At 33.3% G+C, this 18,659-nt stretch overlaps 1 protein-coding gene across 1 annotated transcript in view; it reads right to left on the reverse strand.

Moving 5' to 3' along the window:
• Positions 1-432: 432 nt before the first annotated feature.
• The window catches only part of NCAM2 (neural cell adhesion molecule 2), a 500,345-nt gene continuing 482,118 nt past the window's right edge, over positions 433-18,659 (reverse strand). Inside the window, exons 16-18 of the mRNA XM_029939114.1 lie at positions 15,417-15,621; positions 4,168-4,287; positions 433-1,377 (exon numbers count right to left, since the gene is read on the reverse strand). Coding sequence (XP_029794974.1) covers positions 1,266-1,377; positions 4,168-4,287; positions 15,417-15,621 — 437 coding nt within the window. The 3' untranslated portion in view covers positions 433-1,265. The remainder of the gene's footprint in view (positions 1,378-4,167; positions 4,288-15,416; positions 15,622-18,659) is intronic.

The raw sequence follows: 18,659 nt of genomic DNA on the forward strand, positions 1-18,659 counted from the left end.
TGGAAGTTAATAAATATTTTATTCTGGTATAGGCCTTAACAAGTAACGTTAGAAATTTGTGTTGAATACCCAAGGAATTTCTCCAACCAAAGTTGTTTATCAAAATCTTAAAATGACTTCTAGCTACAACATCCGGAAGAAAAAAAGTAGTGACAATTCAGTCGGTTATCACTGACACTTTTATGGCACGTTTAAGTGTTAATTTCTTCTTAATTTAACCATTAAGGATTTTAGTTTCCATTAGCCAATTACATTTAATGACTGACCTATAACATTTGGAAAATGAAGTTTTAAACAAAGAGTATTTTAAATCATGGTCAAAAAATGTATCTGAGTTTAAAGTATTTGAACAATAATGACGTGTGTTTTGATAAAATTATTTAAAAAGCAAAAGATAATCACATATTTATAAATATATCAAGACAACATTGATATTGTTACCATTTCAATGTACTTTATTTGAAGCTGAGGGCAGAAATCAATATTATTTTCACTTGTAATACATTTATTGTTTTGTGTAATCCATAGTGAGTGATTATGGCATATATAAAGAGATAGAGATTTACGGAATTCTTCTCATCTAATTTTACATACAAGTAATATTCTTTCAGATGGGTAACAATTTTAATCTGGCACTTTAGTCTATCAAAAATGAACATTGAAATAGCACTGTAATTAAACCTTCAAGAGAATTTTCCAAAGTTTCTCTCAATTTTTAATATCTGCTCAAGATAACTGGCTCCTTCAAGCCCAAGTTCCCTGAAATTCTCCTGATAAAAAGTGTAACCTTTATTAACTCTTTTCATCTTAAACTGAAATCCACTTTAATAATCTATTTGCCCAAGATAGGATTAAAGACATGCAGGGCTCTCTTACACATTTAGCTCACAAAGATTTTGGTTTCTTTTGTGTTTTTTGTCTTAAACCCCTATGTGTTGGAGAGGTTGTTGGATGAAATATAGAGTTCTTAAGAAATCGAGCACTTCAGCTGTAAAACAAATTGCAGTACTTGAATCACAGAATCAAATTGATACCCAGAAGGTGGTGCCAGTCAGGTCTCTATATTGAAATTCATAAGAAAATAAACAACGACAATAACAACGACAACAACAAAAGGTAATGGACCATGGGCAGGAATATTTCATCATATGTATATGTGTACAAGCTATTCCAAGCTAGAAGTTTCCCAAGAAATTAAGGTCAATGGAATAGTTTTGGTCATAGGGTCACTGCAATCCAAATGCTCTTGGTAGTGCTGTAATCTGCTATGCTTTACTGTCATCTTCTTTTGATTGGATGATGTCGTTAGAAACCGTAATTTCTATAGTTTCTGGATTTAAGACTTCTTTTCCATTTTCTTCTTTTAAAGGCAATTTTCTGGAAGGAAAAAGGAAAATCGCAAACTTCACTTTTTAGGACAATTTCAGGGATATTCCCTACTATATGTTACTGTTTTACAGAAGGAAATATCTACAATTATTAGAATGAAAAAAATCAGAATTGTTCAAGTGATATCACATTGATAGAAAAATAAGTAAATAGTTAGACAATATTGTCTATTGTAAAGATGTGACATATTGCAGATTGATGAGTAAAACAATACACTTGTAGATTAAGATGGACCAAAACTTTTATAATAGGGTGACTTAGATTTGATAGTCACTTATTGATATGAAAAACATAATTGTTTGGAATCTCAAAAAGCTAATATTTTTATGTCAACTAGACGAGTTACTAGTACCTAAGGTTTTTTTTAATAAAATCAATTACTAGTTGCTGCCATATTGTTATATTTAAACTTCAAAAGCTGGGTAAACTAGTTCTATTCTTGGAACTTAATGAAAATAAATATATTTCAGCATTTTCTCACTTTTCTATATTTACTGTGTGTGATTTCCTTAATTGATCTCTTTTCACTATTATTTTTTATTATTTTTATATCACTTATGAGCATATTTTAAGTTTTTTTCAACTATAATCTATGAAGCATAACAGCCTTTATTTTGTAATATTAAGATAGCTTCACAAATCTTACTGTGATGACAATAATTTAAGATTTATAGTTTTTTTCTATCAGTCTTGAGCTGGTTTACTATTATGCCTCGTGTACATGGTTTTGAGGGTAAATTCCCTCCCTTGACAAAATATAACCCTATATCAAAAAATTTCAAATTCGGTTCTGTACTTAACCTCACCATTTTGTGGGGTAGTGAACATTACTATGCTATTTTCTCTGGGATTTACTTATAATTTATTTTATATTTTTGAATGGAAGAGGAGATGAAAGCTATTATGTGAAAACTAACCAATCAAAGGTAAGTCATAGACAAAAACTACTAGGGCCCATTGCTGAGAATGAGAGATCTTCTACTTGGCGTTTACTGGGCAGGCTCTTTTACGCATATTTTAAATAGTGGTTTTACAGTTCTTCCCTCCTCCCTTTCCCAAGTACTGCACACATTGACAAAAATAGATAAAACAAGGGGTCATTTCTAGAAACAGAACATAGAGAAATTTAGAGTGTGTATGGGAGGTTAGCATAATGCTTAATATACTCATTTTTAAAGAACTAGGGATGGAGTTTGTAATTAACCAGTGTTTTCAACTAATTCTTGGATGATTAATTCCTGCATATCTAATTTTTCACTACTTATGTTTACATTAAATTGTTTTTTTTTAAAGATTACCCTTACTTTTATTATTTATATATTGAGTATTTCTTTTTTGTAGTTGAGGGTTGGAGTAGTTATTAAAACATCTTTTTTGGTTTGCTTTTGTTTTATTTTTGCAAAATATACCCTGTCACGTGTAAGAGAAGTCTTCGCTGGATTTTTTTTTTTTTTTGCAGTTTCAAATCTTTATTTATTTATTTCCAGGATTTTATTTAAATTCAGGTTAGTTAACATACAGTGTAGTATTGGTTTCAGGAGTAGAATATAGTAATTTATAACAGTGTTCTATAATACTGTAAGTTCTTACATTTCTCAGTTTCCAAACACACTGATCTCTCATTGAATGTGTTCACTAATAGATAGAACTTTGTTTTGTTGTGTAGTATTTTGCTTCATTGTAAATACATTTGATTTCTGAAGGGGAAACTATAGAACCCACCACGTAAAAGCTACCTCTACAAAAGTAAACTTCAATTTAGAAGGTAATAATCTCTAAATACAGTCACTGACATGACCTGAGGATTTAGACTGAAATTTTAGCTATAGAGTAGTACTTTGTATTTCTCTAAATAGTAATTATTTCAGCCCCTTGAGAGTAGAGAGGAGGGATTTCTGAAACAAGTTATTTTCTTCACCTGTGACAACAATCATCTTTGAATTTAGGATGAGAAGCCTAAATCAAATTTTTCTGCAAAGGAATGTTTGCTAGTAAAGAAAATGGGATCCTTAAAAAAATAAAATGGAATAAAATTCAAAAGTAATTTTAGTGAGCACTAAAGAATAATGTGATAGACCTGGTTTTGTTAGTATCCAATAGATTCCACAGAATACTATTATCACTCCTTAATAACACCTTTGGCTTTAATCATTTTAGCTTTCATTTGCCTGAACATCATCTTTGCACATGTTCATCATCTTTGAAAATTTAGTTGGAATATCTGCTATAGCTATAATGGAACTATGATGGGTGTAGAAAGAAGTAAATAATAATCTTGAATGAAGAGCAAGGACCATTTCCTATATAGGTATTAAAATGATAGATAATTTAACAGTATTTTTCCACTTCCTAATGAATATTCTTTCTTCATAATATAGATGTATGTATATTTCACACCATTAATTTTTATTTTAAATTGCCATATTCATATTCAGAATAATGGTTAATTTCCTGACACATTTTTATTTCAGTAAAAATCACATTTGAAAGTATGACTTTCTTAATGAGTAATTTAAGTGTAAGAAAATCCAACTCCAACACCTTCCATCTTTTTGACATTTTTACATAAAATTATAAATATATGTTTGAACAGTAGATTTTCTCTGGCATTGATACAAAATTTTCATGTGGAATGTCTTGGTAGAAAATGGACTTTCAATAGTCACATGCATTTTCTTTGAAAAAGAAATACTTTTCCACAAATGATATTATTGCATATATATGCTACCATTTTACAAATATTTATCCAAAAATAGTTAAGCATTTGAAGTTACATACTCAGGTTCTGTTAGTGGTGTGGTTTCATTTGGCTCATTTACTGGGCTCCCATCCTCATGATTAGTAATTCGTTCATCCTCTGTTCTCATCTCCACTATTGGTTCTTTTGATCCATCTTTCCTAGAAAAATAACCAACCAAATAAACAACATTACTCATATAATGTCAAAACAGATGCATTATGAGCCATAGATTAGAATCTCCACTTAATCCCTTCCTCAAATCCAACATGGTCATATTAAAATTACCACTAAGGGGCTCCTGGGTGGTTCATTTGGTTGAGCATAGGACTTTGCCTCACATCATTATCTTATAGTTCATGTGATCGAGCCCCACTTGGGGCTTTGCACTGATGGTGGGAAGCCTGTTTGGGATTCTGTCTTCCTGTCTTTCTCTGCCCCTCTTCTACTCTCTCCCTCTCTTTTTCTCCCTCCCCTGTGCACCCTCTCTCTGAAAAGTAAACATTAAATTAAAAAAAGAAAAGGGGTTGCCAGAGTGGTTCAGTGCGTTGGGCTTCTGACTTTGGCTCAGGTCATGATCTCAGGGTGCATGGGCTCAAGTTCCATGATGGGCTCTGTGCTGACAGTTCAGAGTCTGGAGCCTGCTTCAGATTTTATGTCTCCCTCTCTCTGTCTGCCATTCCAGCACTTGTGCTCTCTCTCTCTCTCTGTCTCTCTCTCTCTCTGTCTCTCTCTCTCTCTCTCTCAAAATAAATATTAAAAAAAGAATACCATTAAGAATTTTTTTCATTTAAATTCATCTCACCCATGTAATTTTCACTCAGAAAAATAGAAAGAAGAAATTTCATTTGTCTAGATTTCTTTTCTCATCAAAACTGTGTCAATCTTTTATAAAAGTTCAAATTTTAAATTTGTGCAGTTTATTTTGGGAAATAAATTTAAAAAATACCTCGTTAAAGAAAATTATGACATTAAATAGCTTTTTCCTTCTAACTAGCAATATGTTTTGATTTTTTGAAATATAGCATCAGCAATATTGCTTTTATACTAGAATTTGGAAGATAAAATTTGTTTTAAATGCCTCTATGAATTTATATGAATGACTGTAACTACAATATAATATTGACTTAACATATTATGTTTTCAAGAAAATAGTTGAAAAGATAACAATATTATAACATATATGCATGATGTTTTCATTTGTAATTTCAAATCCAAGCCATCTTTATTGGCTTTTTCAAATAAAAGAGTGCTTGTAATTTTTCATAATTGTGAAAAGTAGGTTTGCTTCAAAGTCTCATACCTCAAAAAATGAACAATACAATAAGGAAGGCATTTAGTGATGATAATGAGTAAAGTGAGATATAAAGATTAGAAATGATGCATTCAAAATTCAGGTTATAATTATGGCACACATTAAAAAAATCTCAGGAGAGAGATAAAGGTCTTCTACCAGGGACAGGGTCTTACCGTGCAATCCTGCAATTCTACTCTAGCATATTTACCTAAATGACTTGAAAATCTAGATCCACATAAAAATCTGTACATGTTTATACAAGTTTTATAAATTGGAACCAACAAAGATATTTCTCAACAAGTAAATGGATAAACGAGTTGTGATCCATCCATATATGTGGGTATTATTAAGCAATAAAGACAAATAAGATATCAAGCCCCAAAGACATGGAAGAACTTTAAATGCATTTTGCCAAGGAAAATAAACCAATCTGAAAAGGCTATATATTGTGTAATCCCAATTCTATAACATTCTGGAAAAAGGCAGTTACAGAGAAAATAAAAAGATCAATGGTTGTCAAGGGTTCAAGGCCAGGGAGGGATGTGATGTGGAACTCAGGATTCATTAAATTTATTTAATATTGTAATGGCAGATATATGAAATTAAAGTTAGTTCTTAAAAATCAAGTAAACTGGGAGTACACACAAAACAAAGCAAACAATAAAACCCCAACAGTGGCGCAAATATTTAACAGACCTTACAAATGCTGACACTCGAACAGGAAAATGTTAAGAATGAGTAAAACGCTGTCCATCACGTGGCAGATTGGGTACCAGAACTATCTCAGTCCGTAGGTCCCTCACATACTTGCACCTCAAAATCTGAAGAATGGATGTCAGTAGAAATAGAAGAACATCTAGAACTCTATCATCTATTGTTAATCGTGAAGAATTCTTTATACCTCTAAAATAGAAATGCCTGGTAGATTCAGACACATTCAGCAACATTTCCTGAATAGGAGCTCCAAGTAAGCAAGATCTACATAATAGTAAAGATGATTAAAGAGCCCACCACCATTAAATTTTTGTTGTATGTTGTTTTGTTTGCTGTTGTTATTCTTCAGTAAAAAACTTTTCATGAGAGGCGCCTGGATAGCTCAGTCCAATAAGCATCCAACTCTTGGTTTTGACTCAGGTCATGATCTCACACACAGTCTTTGGGTTTAAGCCCCGCATCAGACTCTGTGCTGACATGTGGAGCCTACTTGGGATTCTTGCTCTCTCCCTCTATCTCATCCCTCTACCATGGGGGCATGCCCTCTCTCCTTCTCTCAAAATAATAACTAAAATTTAACAAAGAATAAAAAATAAAAAATTCTTCAAGATTCCAATGCTTTTGATGACATAGAGGATGATACTCTTTGGGAAAATGTGACTATTAATGATTCTGAGCAAAAAAAAAAGGGATTCAAAAGGCTGGGCTTCATTTTTAATTACATTAACAATAGGTTCAGATGAAACAAAACAGAATGCAAGAAAAAAGAAGATAGTGAATTTAAATTTAATTACAGCATCCCTATTGAAAGTTATATATAAACAAACAACTTCACTCTAGAAATGTAAAATAAACATTACTAAAAGGAAATTAGTTACAAGAGAACATGGTGAATTGTCTTAAAAATACTTATTTTTCTTTCTTCTTTTTTTGAGAGAGAGAGAGTGAGAGAGAAAGAGAGAAAGCACCAGTGGGGAAGGGACAGAGAGAGAGGAAGACAGAAGTTCCAAAGCAGACTTAGGCTCTGAGGTGACGGCAAAGCGAACAAGACGTGGCTCAAACCCACAGGTCATGAGATTGTGACCTGAGGGAAGTCAGATGCTTAACTGACTGAGCCACCCAGGCACTCCCTTATTTTTACTTTAATAATCTTTAAAACTTTTAACTAGTTAGCCTATTCATATAGTATGGAATTCTATAAAAGACTACATAGAGAAAAGTACACCTCTCCACTATTCCTTGTTTACAGGATACTAAGTTCCCTATCAAGGAGACAATCAGTGTTACATTCCTTCTATACATATACTAGCATATATGCATAGCAATGCAGGTAGTTATTTTCACACAAATGGTACATAAGAACTCAATATAACTGTGTGTTTTCTTTTTTCTTTTTAGAGAGAGAGAGCAAATGGGGGAGGTGGCAGAATGAGAGAGAATATTAGGCAGGCTCCACACTCAACACAGAGCCCAATGCGGAGCTTGATCCCATGAGCCTGGGGTCATGATCTGAGACAAAATCAAGAGTTGGAGGCTCAAGTGACCGAGCCATCTAATTTTGTCTTTTTGATTAACACTAGGCATTAGTCTGAGCTCATAAAAGAACAGTCGGAGCATGAAGCGCATATTTTACTTACCCTTAGGTGAAAATATCTGAGGAACACATACACTTTACAGGAGTCTAATTCCTATCTTATTTAAATTATATTTAACTTTTCTTGAAGGGGTATCAGAATTATTACTGATTTTACTGTGGAATTATAAAAAGTGGCCAGGGAATATTTCATTTGAATTGACATAAAAACGTATGCCACAATTTATAGACAATTTCACAAAGTATACACTGATACAAAATAAATATACTCCTGCCATGTGTCTAGAATTGATTATTAAGCAGAAAATGACAAGTACAGCAGAGTAGTTAAGAGATGTTCCCTGAAACCAAATGCCCAGTTCTCAACTCACTGCATATGCATTTCTGTGTTCTGTTGTCTGTACAGTAAAACAGAGACACCAAATTAATTTCTTCAGCGTGTACTTAATTAGTAACTATCTTCAGTATCTGGGTAGGACAAGTAGCATTTATGTTGGAAAATACATTACTACTACTTGCAACTTCAACAAATTAAAGGAAAACAAGATGAAAACATCTCAAAGCACATCAAGGAAGAAATATTTCATAAAAATTCATCAATTCTTAATAGATATTGGAAGATTCACATAACTAATGGCATCATAAGTAAAACCCAAATTTCAGGATACACTGGAAAAAGTATTTGTAACAAATACAATATCAAATAATTCAAGGTCATATTATATAATTAAAAGATAAGGGAGGGGAGCCTGGGTGGCCGAGTCGGTTAAGCATCAGGTCTTAATTTTGGCTCTGGTCATGATCTCATGGTTTGTGAGTTCAGGCCCAGCTTTGGGCTCTGCATTGACAGTGTGGGGTCTATCTGGGATCCTCACTTTCTCCTTCTCTCTCTGCCCCTCCTTCTCTCTCTCTTTCTTAAAATAAATAAATACACATACATTTTTTAAAGTAAGAGAAGTTAAATAACTCCATGAAAAAATAAATAGCTCCATGAAAATGTGTACAGAATATGAACGAAAATTTTTCATAAGAAATAACATGACCAAAACAAAATTAAATAAGCTCAGACTTAACCTGGATTAGAAAAAAAATGCATGTTTTAAATAATATCTTTCGCTTATTACACTGACCAAAAATGGATAATATTTAATATTTGAGAAGCTCTAGAGAAATATATATTATCTTACTTTATTGGGAATATAAATTGGTATAGACTTTTGAGGGCAATTTGTCAATATTTTTCAGTTTTCATCTATATCGCATACCTAGGAGCTTAGTGTACATTTACAACTAGATTTCTGTAAAAATTAACCTCAAACCTGCATAATATACTTCAATATGATAAAGTATTGAAAGTTTCATCTAAATTGTAGCAAATGAAAAGTGGAGAAATTCATTATGGTATTTGATAATATGGAATATTACTTATATATAAAAAGTGAGTCAGAAAATTTACATGCTGAAAAGGTATAGTATTGAAACTGCATTGCCATCTCCAGAAACATTGCAGTAATACATATATATATATATATATATATATATATATATATATGTACATATCAGTGTGTATGTGTGTGAATGCGTGTCTGTGGTGCATAAGAGATAGTATTCCTACCTTTACTTCTTATAGACAAAGTATTTGTTCCCTCCACTATTCCTTCACCTTCTTTCAGGATTTTTTTTTTATCTTTGAATTTCTGTAGTTTGAAAATTATATGCATAGGTATAGTTTTGTTTTGTTTGTATTGGGCATTTACCCTCCTTGATGTTTTCTGAGCTTCCTGGACCTGCGGTTTCATGTCAGAGATTACTCTGGAGAAGTTCTCAGGCGTTAATGTTTCAGACATTTCTGTTCCTTTCTTTATTTCTTCTGGTATCCCTATTACACATTCTTGTTTCACCGTTTGTTGTTGTCCCATAGTCCTTAGATCTTTTTTTCAGTCTTCTGTTTTGTTTTGTTTTGTTTTGTTTACTGAGGGTGGTTTTTTTTTTTTTTTTTGGTATTTTCTATTAAGATCTTCTCAAATCTCAGAGATTCTTTCTTGAGCCATGTCTAGCTTACTAATATAAACTTCATTTCTATTAGGAGGTTTTTAATCTCTAACATATATTTTGGATTATATTTCAGAATTTCAATCATTCTACTTACATCGTCCATCTCTTCTTTCATGCTGTCCTATAGTGTTCTCACCATATCACTCATATATTCAAAACAAGTCTTGGTCTGAGAATTCTAACATCCTTGCTTTCCATGAATCCGGTCTTGATACTAGCTCTTCCTCTTTAAAAATGATTTTTGCCTTTAGTAGGGTTTATAGTTTTTTTCTTGATACTGGGACGTGATGTACTAGTTAGAAGAACTGTTAAATACAGGCCTCTACTAATGTGATGGTAGAGTGACATGTGGAGAGGGGGCATTCGATTGTACTGTCACTATGTCTGTCATTTAGTAAATCTGTCCAAGTCTGCCCCTGGGCTGTGATCTTCTTGGACTTGTGGCTTCTTGGACTTTCCCCCAGGATGGTAGAAGTGATTGGAGTTCTCTTGTGTGGCAGCAAAGGGGTATGGATTTGGGTATTTCTCTTTATGCCCATTGAAAAGCCATTTTCACACATATAGTCTCTCTTTCTCTGTCTGTTTCTGTCTCTGTCTCTGTCTCACAGACACACACACACAGACACACACACGCACTTTGGCTAGTTTCTTTATATATATATATATATATATATATATATATATATAATATATAATATATATATTAGTTCTTATATATATATATATATATTACACACACACACACACATATATATACATATATATCAGTATCTTTACAACTTGCTCATGTATTTTTGACCAGGAAAATTCTTTCTTTTCTTTTTTTTTACATAGCATATATAACAAAAATTATTTTTTCACTTATTTGTTTCTCCACTAAAATGTGTTTCCCAGCAGGGTGAAAGCTAGATGACGGAAGGGAATAGTTTGTTTTTCCTTACAGTTGTATCTCTGGGCCTTTGAATAGTGCCTGATTATATAGGTGTTGATTAAATATTAATTAGCATAAATTAATGCTTGAGTAAACAAAACTAGAAGTAGAGTTTGATAAACTAGAAATCATTCACCATTTTATTAGATAAATAATGAGAATGAAAAATAAGTGAAAGTTTAATTTAAATGTAAAGAGCAAACAATGGAATATTTGAGGACTTCACATGAGTGTAATTCTGTATGCCTTTGACTTTAATTTCTCTTTTCTGCCACTTGATACTCTTTAAAAAAATACTACTCTGTGTAAGTAACATATTTTGTCCTAAATCTGCATAGTCTTATAATTGTGATAATGTGAAAGTACTAGTCTAAGAATGCTTTGTATTATATTTTGTGGTCAATAGAGAGCCAATCCATCCAATCAGTTATATTTCTCGTTGTGATCTTATATAATAATATTTATAACATTTAACATAATATTTCCCAATTCGAACAGTGAATTTTTGAATAGGCACAGGAAACTCTTTGCTTAAGGCAGGGGAAATGGTAATATAAAAAGTTATGATGGATAACAAGCATGGAATGAACCTTGTGTTTTCATCTTCCTAAGTCTTTAAGGTTAATTAAACTCAGCAGGATTTACAAACAGAAGTGTTGATGGAAAAAATACCAATTAATAGAGTGAAATAAAAATAAATGCTAGAACTTGAATGTACCTCATTGTTTTGTACATGGTCACCGATATTACTACAGTTAATTAAGACAAAAACATGATTTCTCTCTTTCTTGCACCCTAAAGCTAAATCAATCAGTAGTAGTGGACTCTACCTCAGCTACCTATAAATACTATACATTTCAATCTGCTTGTAGTACTAATAGTTTGGTCCAAAGACTATAAGTCTGTATGTGGAGCATTTCGAGATATTCCCATTCAGTCTTTCTGGTTCTAAGTCTTTCATCTACACCTACCAACCTTCCAGTAATTCATTCTTCACAAGTCACTAAAGTTATCTTTCAAATCTTTTATGAGCTTTCTATTAAAAAATAACAATGTTCCTTTCTTTGATTGAAGATTTAATATTTTGGTACCTAGATAATTCTCCAACCTGACATTTGGATCAGACCCTCTTGGCCTCACACCACTCATGTCTATTTGTTCTTTAACATCATCAGCTTATTCCTGTTTTAATGACCTTTAGATTAATTGTTCCACCTTTTAGAATGCTCCCTTCCCTTCCAAGACCTAACATGATCCTATCTTTAGTAATAATTTATTGCTCCTTTTTTTAAGTGTGTATTATTACTGTACACTTTCTTTTTTAGTTTGTGCTTATTATCTGTCTTCCTAAATCAGAACAAGAGTTTCACGTGAATAAAATTCTTATTTGCTTTGGTCACCACTTTATTGCTCGGTTGTATAGCAGTGTTTGTTTCCTAGTATTTATCCAGTGAATATTTTCTCAGTGAGTCACCAAGAACAAAAACACAAAATTCAGCTTTGTGTTCTGTGTGTGTGTATACATGTCTGATATGTAGATATGCATAATTATGTCATATAGTACATTGCTTTCTTAGTATATTAAAAAGAAACTAAACTTAATTTGGTACATATTTATTTAGTTAATAAGACAATGGAAAGGCAAAGACAGTTATTAAAAGTAGAATATGTTCTAATAAGGAAAGCAAGAGATACTGGGTTGTGAATTGATCCCACTATGTTTAACCTGACACACATTAATATCCCATTCAAGTCTGAAATAGAGCCTGATTTCTGTTTGTTCTCTTTTGTGCTCCGTGTCCAACAAGTAAGCAGGTGGCATTTTGATTGTGAAATGAATCTAATGTTTTTGAAATGAAAATGTAGGATATCTAATTTAGCATCCCATCAAGTGAAAATCTCCCTTATAGAGTATCTATAAGAAATGGTCATACAAATTGTTTAGTAGGATGGATTTAAGCATGAAGATAAAAAACAAAAAAACAAAACAGAACAAAACACAACAAAAAAACAATGAAGCCTTGGGGCGCCTGGGTGGCTCAGTCAATTGAGCGTCCAGCTTTGGCTCAGGTCATGATCTCGCGGTTCATGGGTTCGAGTCCCGCATCAGGCTCTGTGCTGACAGCTAGCTGGAGGCTGCTTCAGATTCTGTGTCTCCCTCTCTCTCTGATCCTCCCCTGCTCTCACTGTCTCTCAAAAATAAATAAAAAATTAGAAAAAAATGGATATAACTCGTTTAATTTTTGTAATGTTTATTTATTTTTGAGAGAAAGAGAGAGTGTGTGCGTGGAGTAGAAGCACAAAGTCTTAAGCAGGCTCCATGCTCTGAGCTGTCAGCACCAATGAGGGGCTGGAACTCCACAACGTGTGAGACCATGACCTGAGCTGAAGTTGGACACTTACCTGAATGAGTTACCCAGGTGCCCCAGAAATAACTCAAATTTAAAAACAAATGAATTACTGAAAAACATAACACCATGGATGAATGCTAAAATATGATGCTGAATGAAAGAAACCAGACACATAAGAGTAAATATTACAGAAATCCATTTATATCAGCTTCTATAACAGCTAAAAATTATTTATGATGAAAAAATCAGAATAGTAATTGCCTGGGGCAGGTGGTGGGTATATGTGTTGTTTGGGTAAAAGCATGAGATAATTTTTTTTTAAGATTTATTTATTTTAAGAAAGAGAGAGGGAGTGAGTGAGTGAGTGTAAGTGAGTGGAGTAGGAACAGAGAGAAATAGAGAGAATCTCAAGCAGGCTCCATGCTTCAGTGCAGAGCCCCACCTGGGGTTGGATCTCACAAACCATGAGGTCGTGACCTGGGCCAAAATCAAGAGTCAGATGCCTAACCAACTGAGCCATCCAGGCACCCCAGAAATTTTGAGGATGACGCTAAGTTTCTGAGTTTTGATCAGTATTGAGTTATACATAAATAAACATTTGTCAGAACTCATTAAGGGCACATTTTACTTTATGCAAGTTTTACCAAAAGATAGATAGGCATAATAAACAGGTCACATTGTGTATAGGTTAAATGTACTCATGTTTTTTTGAAAAGCAAAAAAATAAAATAATGGATAAAAGATGAATAAACACATAATAAGAGAAATAAGAGAAATATAATAAAATATTTGTTGTAGAACCCATGTGGTTGCTAAATTGGTGTTTGCTATAAAATTCTTTCAAATCTTGTATGTTTAAAAATATTCATAATGAATTATTAGAAAAACATATACAGCATAACTATGAGTTTAAAAAGTAAAGGAAATCTTAATTCTTAGGAAAGCTTATTTTTGATTGCAAGGTTTAATACACACACACCAGACACACACACACACACACACACACATATGTATATATACATATACATATACATATATATGTATCTCTACAAACACACCTATATCTATACATATAAACATTCTGTGTTTACATGTGAGTGCATGCTCTCCAACTTCTTATTTTTAAAATTCTTTTTATTTAGTTTTGAGAGAGAGAGAAAGTGCCTGAGTGGGGAAGGCATAAAGAGAGAGAGAGGATCCAAAGCAGCCTCTGGGCTGGAAGAAATCACAAATACATTTGAACCCTTATCTATGCAGGACTAGAACTCAGGAACCTATGAGGTCATGACCTGGATGGAAGCTGGATCACCTGAGCCACCCAGGTGGCCCTCTCCAACTTATTTTTTCATTGAGCCTTTTGTACTTTTGAAACTGGATACAAAGCTATCAAAAGACACAGGAGACAAAAAGTATTAAAGTCTCATAGTTGCTCTTTTACATGACAAAGGAGGCTTGTATTCAGAAGCAGAGACATGCATTCAGTCATGTATTCAAAGGATCTATAGTATTCAACTGCTTATTTTCGTGGAATTCGTAATCTAATTGTTTGAAATGCCTTTGAGAGCTCCAAATTCTAACATATAATCATCTTTTGATCAAGATTTGAGAGTAAATTCAGAATCTATAATAATGTATTGCACGGCATCTAAAACATGTCTGTACAACCAATTGGAAACCTCTATGTAGTCACTTCATACACTTGGAAGAATTGGCATGATGAATGATTTTACTCAGTTTAACCAAGTTTTTGCTGTTGATGTCTTTCTTTTATTCAACATAAACTGAAGAATGGTGGAAGAAATCACAATTACATCTGTCCCCTTATCTATCTTTCTATCTATATTTATTTATTTTTCTATCTACATTTAATATTTTTAATGTTTATTTTTGAGAGAGAGACAGACATTAAGAGTATGAGCAAGGGGGGAGCAGAGATAGAAGTAAACACTGAATCCGAAGCAGGCTCCAAGTTCTGAATGCCCGCACAGAGCCCGATGCGGGGCTCAAACTCACAAACTGAGATCATGACCTGAGCTGAAGTTGGCCCCTTAATCAACTGAGCCACCCTGGCGCCCCTTTTTCCATCTTTATTTAAATCATGACAGTAACTACTTTTTGTGTGGATCCTATTAAAAATTTTTAATAGTCTGTTTTCAAAAGCATTTGGTTCTGTACTGTGTCATATTGAAGGTCATATAGATTTAATTAAGATTAGAAAGCAGACAGTACTGTGTCCAACAGTCTTACCGTCAAGCTCTTTACTTGGAAAACAGGCTTCCGGAATGAAGTAGTCAAGCTCGATTGCGGCATTTGTGTAATGTAATGCACTGCAAACGTCTGATACTCACAGGTATGCTGCTTTTCCTTCTTCGAGTTCTTTACTTTTCCCACTGGAGCCACTTTTCTTCCCGCACATTCTCCTCGTGATGCACATCAATAACCCGCATTGTCTAATGAAGAAGCAGCTGACGTCTGTTACCACCAGGATTAGCAAGAGTGCGGCAACTCCCAGGCCAATGACGGCTCCGAGCCCAAGACCATTAAAAAGTGTATCTTAAAAAATAAAAGAAAATACTTTTACTAAGCTCCAAATTAGGAAAGATTAGACAGTTATGTTGAAAATAAATCTTAACGAAAGAGAGAGGAAAAAGTGATAGTCACTGGCAGGTGTCAATTTCATAATTGATGGGACCCATTCTCCAGCGTTCAAACGATATTTTAGGCGACTGACATGTTAAAGATTTGAAATATTTTTTCAAACTTTATTTAGGAAATAAAAAAACCTCTTAAGTAACTCTTCTTTCCAAAGTAATTTTTTATTTCCTCAGGGGAAGATAATGAATATTATCACATCCCTAACTCTACTCTGTCGGAAAGTCACAATCGTTTATGGATCATCATTAAAACTCCTGTAAGAGAGAATAAAATAAATGTTCTATATGGAATTATTTTAGTTTTGAGTCTTAAACTTGCAAATTCTGTGTGCTCCAAATACTTTGTTTTGACAGAGAATACATTATAAAATATCTGTATGTGAATATTTGAAAAATCATCATTTTAGAATATGGTTTTCTTGTATTTTTCAGTTAATATTTTACTAAATCGTATTAGACTACAGGCAAAATTTTATAGAGCTATTGTGTGTGGGACCTTTCTGGATATAACATGGAAAGGTCAGGAAGACGGGGGCCATTTTTCCTTGGCATGTGGTTGGAAGCATTCCTGAGCTTGTGCAGAAAGCATCCACGTATGAAGTGACTGGGAAAGGATGGGATAATGGTGACTGACAAAGTAGAAAGGGCAAGAAGAGCAGTGGTAGTGAAAGTGAATCAGGGGTTTTATGCCTGTAGTTGACTATGAGGCAGACTACACAGTTATAACAGTATTGGCACAAAAGCCAGCACAATGGAAAGAGATTAAACTGGGCATACTGTGTGTTATGCAGAGGGAACATAAGATTATTGTAAGACAGTTTTAGAGAAATATTCAAAATGATTGAACACAATTATGTTAACATTTGCTTCAATAACATTATAAAATTACAATGATTTGATTTAATTATAAAACACATTTATTCCTTGGTACCATAATGGCATGTTAAGTATGCGGGTGGTGTGGAATGCAAGTGACATACAGGGACAGACTTGGTTTTATGAAAACCACTTTTGAAAAAAATACATGTGAAAAACAAAGTTTTTTAAAGTTATATTTTAAAAAATTAGGTCACAATATTTTAATAATGACTTAAAAATTTGTAATCTAAAGGAATCACTATCATTGTTCTTATTTTGAATCAAGTTGGTACTGAATTAGATATGGCACACCTGTCTGAATCCTAGTTTATTTTTCTGCAGAATGACTGAGCCTCACATGTACATTTACTTAATCTTTATTTTTCCTCCAGGAAATTCATGCTATATAAAAAAATCATTCTATTTATGACATGAGTCCTGGCACTTTACCCCGGAGACTCTGCTGTTCACCTGTGCTAGAACATGGAGGTACTTCTAAGCATCTCCATGAAGCTGCTGATGAGAATTCTTTAAGTGTTGAATCAACAAACTTGCAACTCTCATGCCCAAGCAAAGTATAATTTTATTATGATATTTTTTATTTATGATAAAGAGAAACAGGTAACAAACACATAATTGTTTTGGAGGAAAAATAATTTTTTCATGCCATTTTCAAAAGTCTCTTCACTCACCAAATTTTAACATGTTATGTACATAGTGATATTTTAGAAACATTGAGCTAATTCACTAAGATCCAGAGAAATTATTAATTTCCACAGAACTATTATCTTTGTTTTAATCTTCTAAATCGTTTTTTTTAAATTTTGTTTTTATTGTTTATTATTTTTAAGAGAGATTGAGAGACAGAGCATGAACAGGGGATGAGCAGAGGGGGAGGGAGAGCCAGAATCCAAAGCAGGCTCCACACTCTGAGCTGTCAGCACAGAACCTCATGCAGGGCTTGAACTCACAAATCAAGAGATCATGACCTGAGTTGAAGTCAGATGCTTAACTGACTGAGCCACCCAAGCGCCCTAGAACTATTCTCTTATTACATGAAACCACATAGAGAGTAGACTAAAAGGAACAAAGTATTCTTCAACCATGAGAATTTCTTTCTTTTCTTTCTGCAAAGATCCAATTACAATTGGAGAGTGAGAGTCTAAATATTATTTATCATTTTTCAAAGATATACGTATATACAGGATTTTTTAAAAACTAGTGCCTAATGCTATAAAAATAATATATTAAGCAAACTATGCTTTCTTTTAACAGTTAAAAATCTTTTTATTTTTTCCATTGTCCATTTTCAAATATAAGTTATTCTTACCTGAAGTGTACAATTAGAGTATAAGAAGATAATTCACCTGTGGAATTTCTTTGATTACAGATAAAGCCAATTTTTTTTCAAAATGCTTAGGAATTCATTTTGATACACCACATTTGATTCATCAACCAAAGCTTAGAAAAGATGAGTTGAAAAATACATATCTGATTGGGCATGAGCCCCATAGGCTTACTGGCTCAATGGCCCTTACACTTTAAACTAGTCACTCCTCTTCCGCTTTTCTTAGGTTCCTCTCATGTGCAGAAAAGTCTAGGCAATAAATCCCACAGATCAATGATAATCTATCTATTAAATCTTCATTAACCTTTTTAAAGTATGAAAATATTGGCTTTTTACTCAAATGCACTGACTGAACCTGGGGTCCGTCATATACTGCTGTTCGTCCCTGAGTGAGGCAGCTAACTTTTCTGTGGCTGAGATGCCACTTTATTAAAATGAGGACAGTTGTGAAAAAAACAACAATCACAAACTAGGTCGTGGGGTTTTTGGAAATACTGTTGTGAATATATTAATGTATTTACTACCTCTCCCACTTACCGCTCAGCACTAGGTAAAAATTTAACAAGTATTGGCAACATGACTACCTCCTCCTCCTCCTCCTCCTCCTATTTTGCTGTTGTAAAATTCTAAAGAGTTTAGATGATCTAGGAAAAATAGATCATCTAAAGTTATATTAGTCTGGGGGCACCTGGGTGGCGCAGTCGTTTACGCATGTGATTCATGATTTTGGC

The sequence above is a fragment of the Suricata suricatta genome, chromosome 5 (assembly GCF_006229205.1).
Source record: "Suricata suricatta isolate VVHF042 chromosome 5, meerkat_22Aug2017_6uvM2_HiC, whole genome shotgun sequence".
In the NCBI taxonomy this organism is placed as follows: domain Eukaryota; kingdom Metazoa; phylum Chordata; class Mammalia; order Carnivora; family Herpestidae; genus Suricata; species Suricata suricatta.